The 14,757-nt window shown below is 46.3% G+C and overlaps 1 protein-coding gene across 1 annotated transcript in view; it reads right to left on the minus strand.

The window, feature by feature from the left end:
* Positions 1 to 8,681: 8,681 nt before the first annotated feature.
* LOC137366674 (probable G-protein coupled receptor 139) overlaps positions 8,682 to 14,757 on the minus strand; it is a 37,103-nt gene continuing 31,027 nt past the window's right edge. The window contains exon 2 of the mRNA XM_068028352.1: positions 8,682 to 9,475. Coding sequence (XP_067884453.1) covers positions 8,682 to 9,475 — 794 coding nt within the window. The remainder of the gene's footprint in view (positions 9,476 to 14,757) is intronic.

Below are 14,757 nucleotides of genomic sequence, written 5' to 3' on the forward strand. Positions count from 1 at the left end.
GATCTTGCTAAGTCCTCCTTACTAGCATCTGGGGGCTTGTGCCAAAATATGGAGAGCTGTCCCACAGACTAATCAAGCATCAGAAAGCATAGTCCTGCTCACCTAATCATACCTTAAAGTGTTCTGGACACTGCCAGCAGCATTCCGGGTCTGTCCTATCCGAGCGGCAGGACAGATCCTTGACTCTGGACCCCATGAAGTCTCATGGCATCAGATCAAACATGGGCAAGGAAACCTCCTGCTGATTATCACCTACCAGTTTCCCTCAGCTGATGAATCCGTGCTTCGCCATGTTGAGCACCAATTGGAGGAAGCACTGAGGGGAGCAAGGACACAGAATGTACTCTAGTTAGGGGAAGTTCAACGTCCATCGCCAAGAGTTGCTCGGTAGCACTGATCTGGCGGAGTCCAAAGGGCATAGCTGCTAGACTAGGATTGTGACAGGTGGTGAGGCAACCAACAAGAGGGCAAAACATATTTGACCTCGTGATCACTAATCTGACGTCACCAATCCAACACCTCGTTGGTTAGAGTCATACCCAGCGCAAAGGAAGATGGTTGTGATTGTTGGAGGTCAATCATATGAGCACATGGACATCACTGCAGGCGTTCCTCAAGGTCTGACCATCTTCAGCTGCTTCATTAATGACCTTCCTTCAATCATAATCTCAGAAGCGGCGATGTTTGCTGATGATTGCACAGTGTTCAGCATGATTCACGACTCCTCAGATACTGATGCAGTCCATGTAGAACTGCAGCAAGACCTGGGCAATATCCAGAGTTCGGCAGATAAGTGGCAAGTAACATTCGCGGCACACAAATGCCAGGCACCGACCATCTCCAACACGAGCGAATCTAAAAATCCCCTTGATTTTCAATGCTATTATTATCGCTGAATCCCCCACTATCAGCATCCTAGGGTCTACGATTGACCAGAAACTGAACTGGAGTAGTCAAATAAGTACCTGTGGCTACAAGTGCAGGTCAGAGGCTAGGAATTCTGCGGCGAGTAGCTCACCTCCTGATTCCCCAAAGCTTGTCCACCATCTACAAGGCACAAACCAGGAGTGTGATGGGATATTCTCCACATGCCTGGATTGGTGCAGCTCTAACAATACCCCAGAAGATCAACACCATCCAAGACAAAGCAGCCTGCTTGATTATCACCCCATCGACAAACATTCACTCCCTCCACCACATCCATCCACAGTGGCCACATTGTCTACCATCTACAAGATGCAGTGCAGCAACTCACCAAGGCTCCTTCGACAGCACCTTCCAAACCCGCGACCTCTACCAACTTGACAGGCAAGGGCAGCAGATGCATGGAAACACCACCACCTGCAAGTTCCCCTCCAAGCCACAAACCGTTGCTTCACTGTCACTGGGTCAAGAACGTGGAACTCCCTTACTAACAGCACTGTGAGTGTACATACCCCACATGGACTGCAGCGGTTCAAGAAGGTAGCTCACCACCACCTTCTCAAGGGCAATTGGGGATGGGCAATAAATGCTGGCCGAGCCAGTGGTTCCCACATCTCGCGAATGAGTGAATAAAAAGAAAACTGTGTTCAACTATAACTCTACAGCCTCAGACAGAATCAGTCAACAATGGGCAGTAGTGACTGCTGTCTCCAAACACAAAGCTGGATATCCCTGTTCTTGTTGGGATAAAATTGTAGGATTGAGTTTATTTTATTAAAGGACTATTAGAATTTCGTTATCATATCCTTCATTATAACGGTGAAAATAGTACTCTGCATATGATATAACCACAAAGCATTATGTTAGATAAACTTCTGGACAAATCATCAACTGCTGAGACATGTTATTTAAAAGTCGTTAAACTGTGGATTATCCCATGGAGTCTGTTATATCTTTAACTGGTATAAAACTGTAAGCAATGCCTTTGTGACCAGGAAGCTGTGAAATGAGATAAGCACATATCAATCCCATTAAGTGGTCACTGTGGTTGAAGAGACACAGCAGGATGTCACCGGGTCAAGATATGACCTTTGTAAAGGAATTCATAGAGTCAAGGCAGCTCGAATCTGGAGTCCCCTCCCCCCGACCCTCACTGAATGACAGTGACTTAAACCAAGCTCGAAATACCATCATGGAAGCGTAGCTAGCTGATGACTGAACAGTCCAATTAAAAGAAGCGGGCTTTTACCTAATCTGGCACATAACCAAGCTGGGAAAGGTGTATAACGTAAGAAATTGTAACACCCCAAAGGCACACATCATCATCAGGAAGAAGGCAGAAGATAGACTTCAATGAAGAGACAATGTTCCACAGTTAACCGGAGGTTAAAGACTGTGTTCTATTGTGAACACAACTGCTGGCCACTGCCCTTTGCTAAATATCAACATTTTGTGTTGATTGTGGAGAATTTCATTAAGTCTGTGAAGCTTGTGAAAGCAGCCTCGTACCCATGTGGTTTTATGGCTACTCTGAGCTGGAAGTCCCTTTTAGATCTAGTCTCCCAACATGGACTGTAATTGGATTTGACCTCAGTCTGACGATTAAAATAAATCAAACACCAGACCTTACAAGTGGGGCTGAAACCCAGGACTGTGACTTCTACCTAAACCAAGGGTGTTGGAGAAAGTTTCACATACATAAGAACATTCGTTTGACCAGCGAAAATTCTTGCAGGATAAACTCTGCTGAGGGGCAGCAGATTATACTGACCCAGTGGTGTCTCTTTAAATTGCATATTATGTCACAAAAAGAGAATTGGAAGAAGGGTCTCTGGGAAACATATGAGGAACAATTAAGCACTAAATGTAATATGGACAGCATCCAATCCCTGTTCGGAGAGTGTGTACGGAAGCATGAACACGTTCCATTTAAAAAGATAGTTCAGTTTATCCAGGCACAGGTCTTGGCTAAACATCGGAAGGGTGAAAAGGTTTTAAATCTGACTGCATGTGCAGCATCATACCGTGCACAGTGCGATGAGGAAGTGATACAATCACAGGTGAGAGAAATGGTAGCTCAAAGTGAACAGAACCAGCAGCAGCAAACACAGCTACATGAGTTACACACGAAGCTAGTGTCCTTTACTGATACTATAAAACAACAGACATTTAATGCAGTACAGGCTGGTGCCTTTCAGCAGCAGTTAGAGTTAGCAGAGAAACATATTGTCATTGTCACGCAGAATAATGTCCAGCTGACCCAGAAGTTAGAGGATTCTAGAGGTGCCCTTACGGAGTGACCCCACCGGGAGGCAGACCATGCACAGTACAGGTCAACCATTAAGTGACTGCAAACCCAGAGGGAAAACAGCACCCAGGCGGCTGCAGCAGCCATAACAAAAAACAGAGGATCATGCTGATGGCACTGAAACGGGGCAGGAGGCCTCGCAGGAGGACGATGATGGGGAGGAAGAAACCTTGCCAGTCTCTCCAGTTCAGGTAGCGCCCTTGCCTCTCTGTCCCGTTTAGGATGCCCACTTGCCTCTCTGTCCCGTTAAGGTAGCAACAACGCAGAAAAGAACAATTTGTTACTCCCAATCCCACAAAGTCACGACTGAGGTTGCGAAATAAAGGGAAAGGAAATGTTTAGGAGCCGCAGTGAGGCTAAAACACTGTGTGAGGAAAACAGGAGGAAAAAAATAACTAGCGTGTGAGTAAGTTTCTGTTTGTGTGTTTTAAGTTTCTTGTTTTATTTAATTGTATGTCGCAAGCCAGTGTCTAGTAAGGGTAAGTTAACACTCTATTGTCCTGTCCTGCATGTTATCTTAAAATCATTAGTAGTTTAACATGCGTGTATAGTTGGATTTTTAAGTTATGATAAAATGGATGTTGGAGTGTTAAAAAGCAATTGCTTTGTGCGGGGGGAGAGAGCGAGAGAGAGAGAGAACAGATCAAAACCACTGAAGTAAAGTATTTCCTTTGTTTTCCTTCTTTTAAAAGCAGATGTTATTTTATTAACTTAAGTTTTAAATTGTTAAGATCAGTGTTGTGAATGGAGAATACAAAGTACGGTATGCAATACTTCCAGTGGCAATTCTGACTGAAGATTGTTCCACATGCTTCTGCCTTATCTTTCGCTCTGATCTGCTGGGCTCCCTCATCAATGAGGATGGGGATATTTGTGAAGCCTCCTCCCCCTGTTAGTTGTTGAATTGTCCACCACCATTCACGACTGGATGTGGCAGGACTGCAGAGCTTAGATCTGATCCGTTGGGTATGGGATCGCTTAACTCTGTCGATCGCAGGCTGCTAACGCTGTTTGGTACACAAGAAGTCCTGGGTTGTAGTTTCACCAGGTTGACACCTCATTTTAAGGTTTGCCTGATACTGCTTCTGGCATGCCCTCCTGAACTCTTCATTGAACAGTATATGAAAGCATTAGTAATAGTATTCCCCTGTCAGTGATTCATTACAGCACTGAAGGTGTCCACTCGACCCATCGAATCCATGCCAGCTCTCTGTAGAGCAACCCAGTCAGTCTCATTCCTTGTTTTGTCCCCGTATTCCTGGAAGTTTATTCCCCTCACCTGTCCGGAGAAAATCCTTTTGAAGTCGTTCATTGTCTCTGCTTCCACCACCTCTGTGGGCAGATTTCCACGCCATTACCACCTGGTACATAGAAAGGTTCTTCCTCACATTCCCCCTGAATCACTTGTCCGAACCTAAACTCTAGTCCTTCTAATAACAGCGAATGGGAACAGTATTTCTTTCTGTTCCTTATCTAAACCTATTAACTTGTGCACCTCTATCAAATCTCCCTTCAATCTCCTTTTCTCCAAGGAAAACAACTCGAGGTTTCTGACCATACCTTGTAATCCTCCATCCCTGAAACTATTCTGGTAAATCTCCTCTGCAACCTATCAAGGAACCTCCTAAAATGCGGTGACCAGAACTGGAAGCCATATTGCAGTTGAGGTCGATCCAGAGCTTTAATAATGTCAGTAAAACTTTACTACTTTTGAACTCAATGGTTCTAATTAAGAATCCCAAGATCCCATATGCTTTACTAATGACTCTCTGAAGATATTCTTCCAACTTCCACCTTCTAAGGTCTATATGTATGAACCCCCAGGTCCCTCTATCCCTCCATAAACATTTGAACTCTGTTGGATTTGGTGCTTGGCAACCAACCAGGCCAGGTGGCAGATCTCTCGGTGGGAGAGCATTTCGGTAATAGTGATCACAACTCCCTAACCTTTCCTATAGTCATGGAGAGGGATAGGAGCAGACGGGATGGGAAAATATTTAATTGGGGGAGGGGGAATTAAAATGCTATTAGGCAAGTAATGGGGAGCTTAAATTGGGAACAGATGTTCTCAGGGAAATGCATTACAGAAATGTGGAGGTTGTTTAGGGAGCACTTGCTGCGACTGCTGGACAGGTTTGTCCCAATGAGGCAAGGAAGGAATGGTAGGGTGAAGGAACCTTCGATGACAAGAGATGTGGAACAGCTATTCAAGAGGAAGAAGGAAGCTTACTTAAGGTTGAGGAAGCAAGGATCAGACAGGGCTCTAGAAGGTTACAAGGTAGCCAGGAAGGAACTGAAGAATGGACTTAGGAGAGCTAGAAGGGGACATGAAAAAGTCTTGGCGGGTAGGATTAAGGAAAATCCCAAGGCGTTCTACATTTATGTGAGCAACAAGAGGATGGCCAGAGTGAGGGTAGGGCCGATCAGGGATAGTGGAGGGAACTTGTGCCTGGAGTCGGAGGAGGTAGGGGAGGTCCTTAATGAATACTTTGCTTCAGTATTCACTAGTGAGAGGGACCTGGTCGTTTGTGAGGACAGCGTGAAACAGGCTGATATGCTCGAGCAAGTTGATGTTAAGAAGGAAGATGTGCTGGAAATTTTGAAAGACATGAGGGTAGATAAGTCCCCGGGGCCTGACGGGATATACCCAAGGTTATTGCGGGAAGCGAGGGAAGAGTTTGCCGCGCCTTTGGCGATGATCTTTGCGTCCTCACTGTCCACTGGAGAAGTACCAGATGATGGGAGGGTGGCAAATGTTATTCCCTTGTTCAAGAAAGGGAATAGAGATAACCCTGGGAATTACTGACCAGTTAGTCTTACTTCGGTGGTGGCAAATTATAGGAGAGGATTCTGAGAGACAGGATTTATGATTATTCGGAAAAGCATGGTTTTATTAGAGATAGTCAGCATGGCTTTGTCAGGGGCAGGACATGCCTCACAAGCCTTATTGAATTCTTCGAGGATGTGACAAAACACATTGATGAAGGAAGAGCAGTGGATGTGGTGTATATGGATTTTTAGCAAGGCGTATGATGAAGTTCCCCATGTTAGGCTCATTCAGAAATAAGGAGGCATGCGATACAGGGAAATGTGGCTGTCTGGATACAGAATTGGCTGGCCCATAGAATTCAGAGGGTGGTAGTCGATGGAAAGTATTCAGCATGGAGCTCGGGGACCAGTGGTTTTCCACAAGGACCTGATCTGGGACCTCTGCTCTCTGTGATTTTTATAAATGACTTGGATGAGGAAGTAGAAGGCTGGGTTAGTAAGTTTGCCGACGACACACAGTTTGCTGGGGTTGTGGATGGTGTGGAGGGCTGTTGTAGGCTGCAACGGGACATTGACAGGATTCAGAACTGGGCTGAGAAGTGGCAGATGGGGTTTAACCTGGAAAAGTGTGAAGTGATTCATTTTTGAAGGTCGAATTTGAATGCAGAATACAGGCTTAAAGACAGGATTATTGGCAGTGTGGAGGAACAGAGGGATCTTGGGGTCCACGTCCATAGATCCTTCAAAGTTGCCACCCAAGCTGATAGGGTTGCTAAGAAGGCGTATGGTGTGTTGGCTTTCATTAACAGGGGGATTGAGTTTAAGAGCCACGTGGTTATACTGCAGCTCAATATAGCCCTGGTTAGACAACACTTGGAATATTGTGTTCAGTTCTGGTCGCCTCATTATAGGAAGGATGTGGAAGCTTTAGAGAGGGTGCAGAGGAGATTTACCAGGATGCTGCCTGGACTGGAGGGCATGTCTTAAGAAGAAAGGTTGAGGGAGCTAGGGCTTTTCTCATTGGAGCGAAGAAGGATGAGAGGTGACTTGATAGAGGTGTACAAGATGATGAGAGGCATAGATAGAGTGGATAGCCAGAGACTTTTTCCCAGGGCGGAAAGGGCTATCACCAGGGGGCATAATTTTAACGTGATTGGAGGAAGGTTTTGGGCAGATGTCAGAGGTAGGTTCTTTACACAGAGAGTGGTGGGTGCGTGGAATGCAATGCCAGCGGTGGTAGTAGAAGCAGATACACTAGGGACATTTAAGCGACTCTTGGATAGTTACATGGATGATAGTAGAATGAAGGGTATGTAGGTAGTTGGATCTTAGAGTAGGTTAAAGGTTCGGCACAACATCGTGGGCCGAAGGGCCTGTACTTTGCTGTACTGTTCTATGTTCTGTTGTTATGTCTATATTGCCTCTTCTCTGGCTTCTGCCAAAGTGCATCACCTCACAGTTCTCTGATTTAAATTGAAACCGTCACTGGTCTGCCTATTCTGTTTGTCTACTTATGTTTTGTTTCAGTTGGCATATAAAAGCAGTGTTCCCAGCACTGACCCTTCGGGAACACCACTATCTATTGCCCTCAGTCTGAAAACCTACGATTTCCTATGACTCGCTGTTTTCTGACCATAAGCGATTTTTTAGTCCAAGCTGACACAGATCATCAATTAACATGGACTTCATGAGTGTCTGTGGGCCATCAGCCGCAGCAGAATTGAATTCAACCACAATCTGTTACCTCAAGGTCCGACATGTCCCCCACTCTATCATTAACATCAAACCAGGAGACCAACCATGGTTCAATGAAGAGTGCAGGAGGGCATGCCAGGAGTAGCACCAGGCATAACTCAAAATGACGTGGCAACCTGGTGAAGCTACAACAGAGGACTACTTGCGTGCCAAACTGCCTAAGCAGCATGCGACAAACCGAGCAAAGCGATCCCATAATCAACGGATCAGACCTAAGCTCTGCAGTCCTGCCACATCCAGCCGTGAATGGTGATGGACAATTAAACAACCAACTGGAGGAGGTGTCTCCACAAATATCCCCAATCTCAATGATGGGGGAGTTCATCACATCCTTGCGAAGGATAAGGCTGAAGCATTTGCAACAATCTTCAGCCAGAAGAGCCGAGTTGATGATCCATCTCAGCCTCCCCTGAAGTCCCCAGAATCAGTGATGCCACATACCCCCTGCATCTCTTGTCCGGACCTAAACTCTAGGCCTTCTAACATCAGCGAATGGGAACAGACCCAGCCTCCAGTCTGTCACCACGGTGAACTGACCCGCCCTCCTCTATCACCACAGCTGCAGGTTCTGTCCCCGTTCTGACAACATAGCGACAGGCCCTCCCCCACCCCAACATCAGTCACTGCGGGGATGGGCTCCGCCCATGCTTAGTCACATCAGCGACAGGCCTGTCATCACTCTGTCAACACAGCGAAAAGACCCACCCTGCTCTATCACTATAGCGACAGGCCCCGCACCTGATTTGTCAGCAGTGTGGCAGGCTCTGTCCCCGGCTGCTGGAAATAGTCAGTGATTCAGTTGCTCACCACATCGAATACATTTAACAATTGCAGTAAAGGGATATTTCATCGCATTCTTCAACTGCTCTCTGAACTGTGTCTGGGTCACAGCATAAATCGCTGTGTTTGTGCAGCAACTCAGAAGCTACAGCATGAAGCCCACTTCTACCAGATAATCAGGTAGATAAACAGACCAAAACCCAGGCCCATACCCAAAATTCCACATCCGCCTCCATATTGCATACATGATTAACACTGCCCATAACAGGATGAAATTCCCCGAGATAACTAACAGTAAAATAATGGATTTCCTTCGGCTCTCCATCTCTGGGTCTCTGCGACTCTCCCCACTGCTGTGAGCCCGGAGTCTTCTGCGCGCACTGCTGCTCACTAAAATGTATCGGACAGTGAGGGCATTGAGCAATAGCATCAGCACAAATGGGACACATGGGGTTACAATATAATGGAGGAACTCGATTGTTGCCCAGAACGGAGAGAGCAGCACACCTGCTGATACATCACAAAACCCGGGGACGTTTTTCAGCCAATACCGACCTGTTAACATAAAATACCAGATGATGTTATTTAATCGGCTCAACACAGTCGCTGTTCCCAGAACCACAGCCGCTGTTTTTTCGCTGCAATATTTTCTTTTCAGCTTCTGGTAACAAATGGCCACAAATTGATCAAAGGTGAAAGTGATGGTGAACCAGACAGAACAGTCTGTGGCTGCGTAAAGCAGGATGGCGTGGATGTTACACAAGGGAATTGATTCCAGGAATTGAAAATGTTTCTGATAAACAATGGGAATGTGCCTCAATATCAGGTCGAGGATAATGACCAGTAGATCCGCCGCTGCCATGGCCACCAGGTAACGAGTGACACATTTGGAGAGACCACACTTTCCCCGGGACAGGATCCGAATCGTCAGCAGGTTAACTGTGAGGAAGGGAAATTATACATCAGGCTGGGAGAAAAGTTACCAGTTTGATTGAGGAATTATTGAGAATTATAAATGTGTTCCTGTATCCAGTGATGTACTGAAATGATTGGACCTGAAAGAACAAATGGGAAGGTCTGCGATACAGTAATAAACAGGAGAGATTAAATGACAAAAGGATGATACTGAAATTGTTAAAATCAACGTTGACCATAATCCCCCCCTCCCCTTATTTTGCCCAGTTTATAAACTGTTCCATCTCTAATCTCTCCCGGTTCTGATGAAGTGTCACCGACCTGAAACATTAACTCCGTTTCTCTGTCCACAGATGCTGCCAGACCTGTTGAATATTTCCTGCATTTCCTGTTTTATGTCATATGTATCGCATCTGCACCACTTTCCTCTTGTATAGAAAGTTAAATGTTGGACGACTGAGTGATTCCCTCACCTGTGAGAGGCTGCACTGAATTCTATTATTTCAAAGCAATAATGGGGAATGAGTCCACTGAGAAATCAATGAAACAAATAATCCCAATCGCCACTATGTTAACATCACCATTGGAAATTACTAAGGCATTTATACATCAGTTTGCAAATAAAAACAACAGATTGAAGGAGTTTAGAGTGACATTTGAACAATTGTTCATGCATTTATAATGGATCTAGTTGTTGTACCAGTGACAGGGATTTCTGCTGGAGACAGGGAGCTGAATTTAATGGAGCCAGCGGAATTCCTGACGGTGGGCTGAAAAGTTAGGGAAACCAATCAAAATTCGGAGCCCCCACCCAGCGCAATTCAGTGGTGCTCGGGCAATAAACTACCTGGCGCTCTGATCCCAGGCATTTTATGGATGGGTATTCCACCTGCCAAAGTTGCTGAACCTTGTTAGGACCTTGGCAGGAGGAGTGGACTGTAACTTCATTCCCACTTCTCCAGCGGTCACAGCATATCAATAAATCTTGCCAACCACAGAACAACAGCCAAGTTTCTCCTCTCTTTGTCCCCCAGAGTAAAGCACACCAGCCAGGTTTGTTTAATCAACTAAAAAAGTAACTATTTATTTAAATAAATCCTAAATCTTAACCAATAATGAGCCCTCCTGGTGGGAATGGAGGTGCAGATCGATTGGACATCCATAGTGAAGAGTTGGGGCCAGGAAACTGGAAATTGTCAAAATGACTAGGGCGACAGAAGAGTCATAGAAGTAGGTGGATGGTTTGAAGGTTCTCCGCTTCTTCCTTGAACAGAGGCCCAACCAGTCCCCATCACCACCACCCTCCTCCGCCTGGCTGAACTTGTTCTCACATTGAACAACTTCTTCTTCAACTCCACTCCCTTCCTTCAAGTAAAAGGTGTTGCTATGGGTACCCGCATGGGTCCGAGTTATGCCTGTCCTTTTGTGGGAAATGTCAAACATTCCTTGTTCCACTCCTACTCAGGCCCCCTCCCCAACTTTTTTCCGATACATTGATGACTGTATCGATGGCGTTTCCTGCTCCCGCCCCGAACTGGAAAACTTTGTCAACTTTGCTTCAAAAATCCACCCTTCTCTCACCTTTACATGGTCCATCTCCGACACTCCACTTCCCTTCCTCGACTTCTCTATCTGCATCTCTGGGGATAGGCTGTCTACCAATATCCATGATAAGCCCACCGACTCCCACAGCTACCTCGACGACATTTCTTCAAACATTGCCTCCTGTAAGGACTCTAATCCAGTCTCCCAGATTCTCCTTCTCCCACGCATCTGCTCTGATGAGGCTACCTGCCATGATAGCACTTCTGATATGTCTTACTTTTTCGTCAACCGAGGAATCCCCCAACACCCCCACTGTGGTTGACAGGGCCCTCAACCGTGTTCGGCCCATTTCCCGCACCTCTACCCTCACCCGTTACCCTCCTTCCCTGAACTGCGATAGCGTTCCCCTTGTCCTCACTTTCCACCCACCAGCCTCCATATCCAAAGGATCATTCTCCAGCAATTCCGCCACCTCCAGCGTGATGCCACTACCAAATGTAGCTTCCACTCCCTTCCGCTGTCAGCATTCCAAAGGGATCATTCCCTCCGCGACATCCTGGTCCACTCTTCCATTATCCCCACCACCTCCCCAGGGCACCTTTCCCTGCAATCGCATGAGCTGTAATACCTGCCCATTTACCTCCTCTCTCCTCACTATCCCAGGTGCCAAACACTCCTTTCAGGTGAAGCAGCGATTTGCTTGTACTTCCATACCTTATTCGCTGCTCACAACGTGGTTTCCTCGACATTGTAGAGACCAAACGCAGACTGGTTAATCGCTTTGCAGAACACCTCTGCTCAGTTCGAAAGCATGACCCCGAACTCCTTGCCATTTCAACACTCTCCGCTGCTCTTATGCTCACATTTCTGTCCGGGGATTGCAGCAGTGTTTCAGTGAAGATTAATGCAAGCTCGAGAAACAGCATCTCATTTACCGATTGGGCACACTACATCCTAACGGACTGAACATTGAGTTCAATAATTTCAGAGCATGACGGGTTCCGCTATTTACTTTTCTTATTAGTTATTAATTATTTTCTCTTTTATATTTGTTGTGTTTACTTAATCATATTTCATCTTAGTTTGTTCAGTTTGCTTCCTCGTTTTTTTCATCTTCCGACTTGTGGCTGTTCAGTTTTCAATCCGTTAACACCCTATCTGTGCTAATGCTGTATATTTCAACACACCATTAACATATTGTTTGCCTTTGCTCCATGACCTTCAGGTTGGTTATTCTCTGTGACCTTGCCCTATCTACACCTTCTCCTTTCTTATCTCTTGCTCCACCTCCGCGTTACTTGATTAAAACCTTTCAAATGTTTAATATTTGCCAGTTCCGAAGAAGGGTTACTGATGTGAAACTTTAACTCTGCTTGTCTCTCCACAGATGCTGCCAGACCTGCTGAGTATTCCCAGCATTTCTTGTTTTTATTATCTAAGATTTTAGTACAAGAATAAAACCCTTGTAACAGCAATCATAGGGCCAGCAGCTCAATAGTATCTGCAATTCCTTCGGGAACAATGGAACTTCCAGGACTACACCAGTTCTGGGAACAGGACTTCACTAGGGTTCGGGCTTCAGGTATGTCTGGTGGGGTAGCCGTGATCAGTCGGGGACGAAGGGTCACAGCTGGTGACCCATAGTTCACATAAGTGTGGCAGGGTCACCTGGGCCCGTAAGGAAACGTGGGTCACTGCCCATCGCTGGAAACCAGGTCCCCAAGTAAGTGATATGGGGTAGCTTCGGTCAGTCATGAACCGGAGGCCATTGTTGGTACGATACCAGCCCTGGGACCAGGAGCAGTCTTGGAGTTCCAGTGCCCAGGTAACTGTGGTAGAGTCGCCGGTTCAAGTCCAGTAACCCCTGGAAGGTAGGTCAGAGTGATTGTTGAGTGAGGGAGTGTTTAGCATAGAAGCGGTCTTTGCTGCCGTGTGTCCACCCATGGGTCACAGATTACCCACGGAGGAAGCCTCCCCAGATCCTATCCAGAGGCTGTATTGCTTTACTGGGCGGCCTGAACAAGTAGCGGGGCTCCCACCAACCGCTCGTGCGGTTTAATTGGCTTTAATTGGCTTCTTGACAGCAAGGTCGTCATATTCGCCATTTTATGGGCCCCTCCACCTTCTATCCCATCTCCTGTGGGCCCAGTAAATTCCACACAGGTTTTAAATTAAATATTCATGGTTGGATTTCGAAATATAATCAGAAAACAGGGATTTCAGCTGGAAAGAGCGGTGGATTGAGCAGCTAATAAAACAAGAGTAACTATTTCATGACTAATAGCTTTATAATATATCAGCTCCCCACGATTTACTGATGTGGACATCAACACAAATTATGAGGTATTTTATCAACATTGTGGTGAATGGCCGTTTTCTGAACTGGTGAGAAGTATACAGTACTGATCTGCATGGTTCAGCACCAGGACCACTGCTGTTTCTGACATACATTAAACACATAGACTTCGGGATTCAGGCAAAACATTTCAAAATGTGCAGAAGTCATGAAGGGTGTAAGTGCAGTGAAGATCGTTACATAATTCAACAGGGCATGGACAGGGGTTGTGGAATGGGCAGAATCACAGAAATCTTATCTCGCAGAAGGATGTAATTCGGTCCATCGTGCCCGTACTGGCTCTCTGAAATAGCATTCCCAGAAACAATAATATTTCCACAGCGCCTTTAATGTATTGCAGCCTACCAAGGTGCATTGCATGCGAAAATAAGAGATTGACTCACATAAGAATATTGTAGGTAAGATGGGTGAAGGGGCTAAGTTTTAAGCAGTGTTTTCAAAGGCAGACAGCGTGGTACAGAGTTGTGGAGAGGGTATCACAGAGCTTATGGGCCAGGCAACTGCAGGTACCGCCACCAATGGTGAAGATTATAAAATCGGAGTAGCACAAGAGGACAGTATTGGATGAGCTTGCGGGGTTGTGGGCCGGGGGTGATTACAGAGTTAAGGAGCTGGAGCTCTGTAAGAGGCGGGGCTCACAGCGCCAAGATGAACACCACCTCAGGCTTTTCATGCCAAACCCTCCCCGCCCCCAATGCCGAGTGATCCTGCGTTTTCTTTGTATAGATGTCCCGAGCCAGACTCCCTGTCTCTTTAAAAATGAGGGCCTGCCTCGAAGAGCCACCGGCCCAGCACAGGGCCAGCGGCTCAACAGTAGCAGCATTGTCACTGGCAGCGATGGCCACTGGTGAGATCCCAGCGGCGGCGGTAAGGAGCCCTTAAGCTGATCTTAATATGCCACTTAAAGGCTTCAAATGGATTCTGGGGAGGAAGGAAGTCAACGAGATGGTGACGAGCCGTTTGCACCCGCCAACTGTCGCAATTCTACAGGCCCCCGCCTCAGATATTGACTCAGGAGTGTCCAAAAAAGCCAGCCCAGGGAGTGCTGATACCATAGAGGAATTTGAAAAAAAGAAAGACATTTTAAAATCAAGGCATTTGTTAATGACTAGTCATTGTAGGTGAGTGAGCACAGGACAGATAGGTGAAGGGGAGCAGCTGTGAGTTGGTTAAGACGTCAGAAGCAGAGTTTTTTGATGAACTGATGTTTACTGATAGTAGAATGTGGGAGATGCGCAGGAGGGCATTGAATGGTCAAGTCCAGAGGTAACACATGCATGAATGAGGGATTTCAGCGGAGGAGCTGAGATATGGGCAGAGTGGAGTGATGTTACAGAGGTGGAATAAGCCATTTTAGTGAAGGTGTGTATATGTGGTCGGAAGCTCATCTCAGGGTCAAACAGCA

This window comes from Heterodontus francisci, unplaced genomic scaffold (genome assembly GCF_036365525.1).
Source record: "Heterodontus francisci isolate sHetFra1 unplaced genomic scaffold, sHetFra1.hap1 HAP1_SCAFFOLD_590, whole genome shotgun sequence".
NCBI lineage: Eukaryota > Metazoa > Chordata > Chondrichthyes > Heterodontiformes > Heterodontidae > Heterodontus > Heterodontus francisci.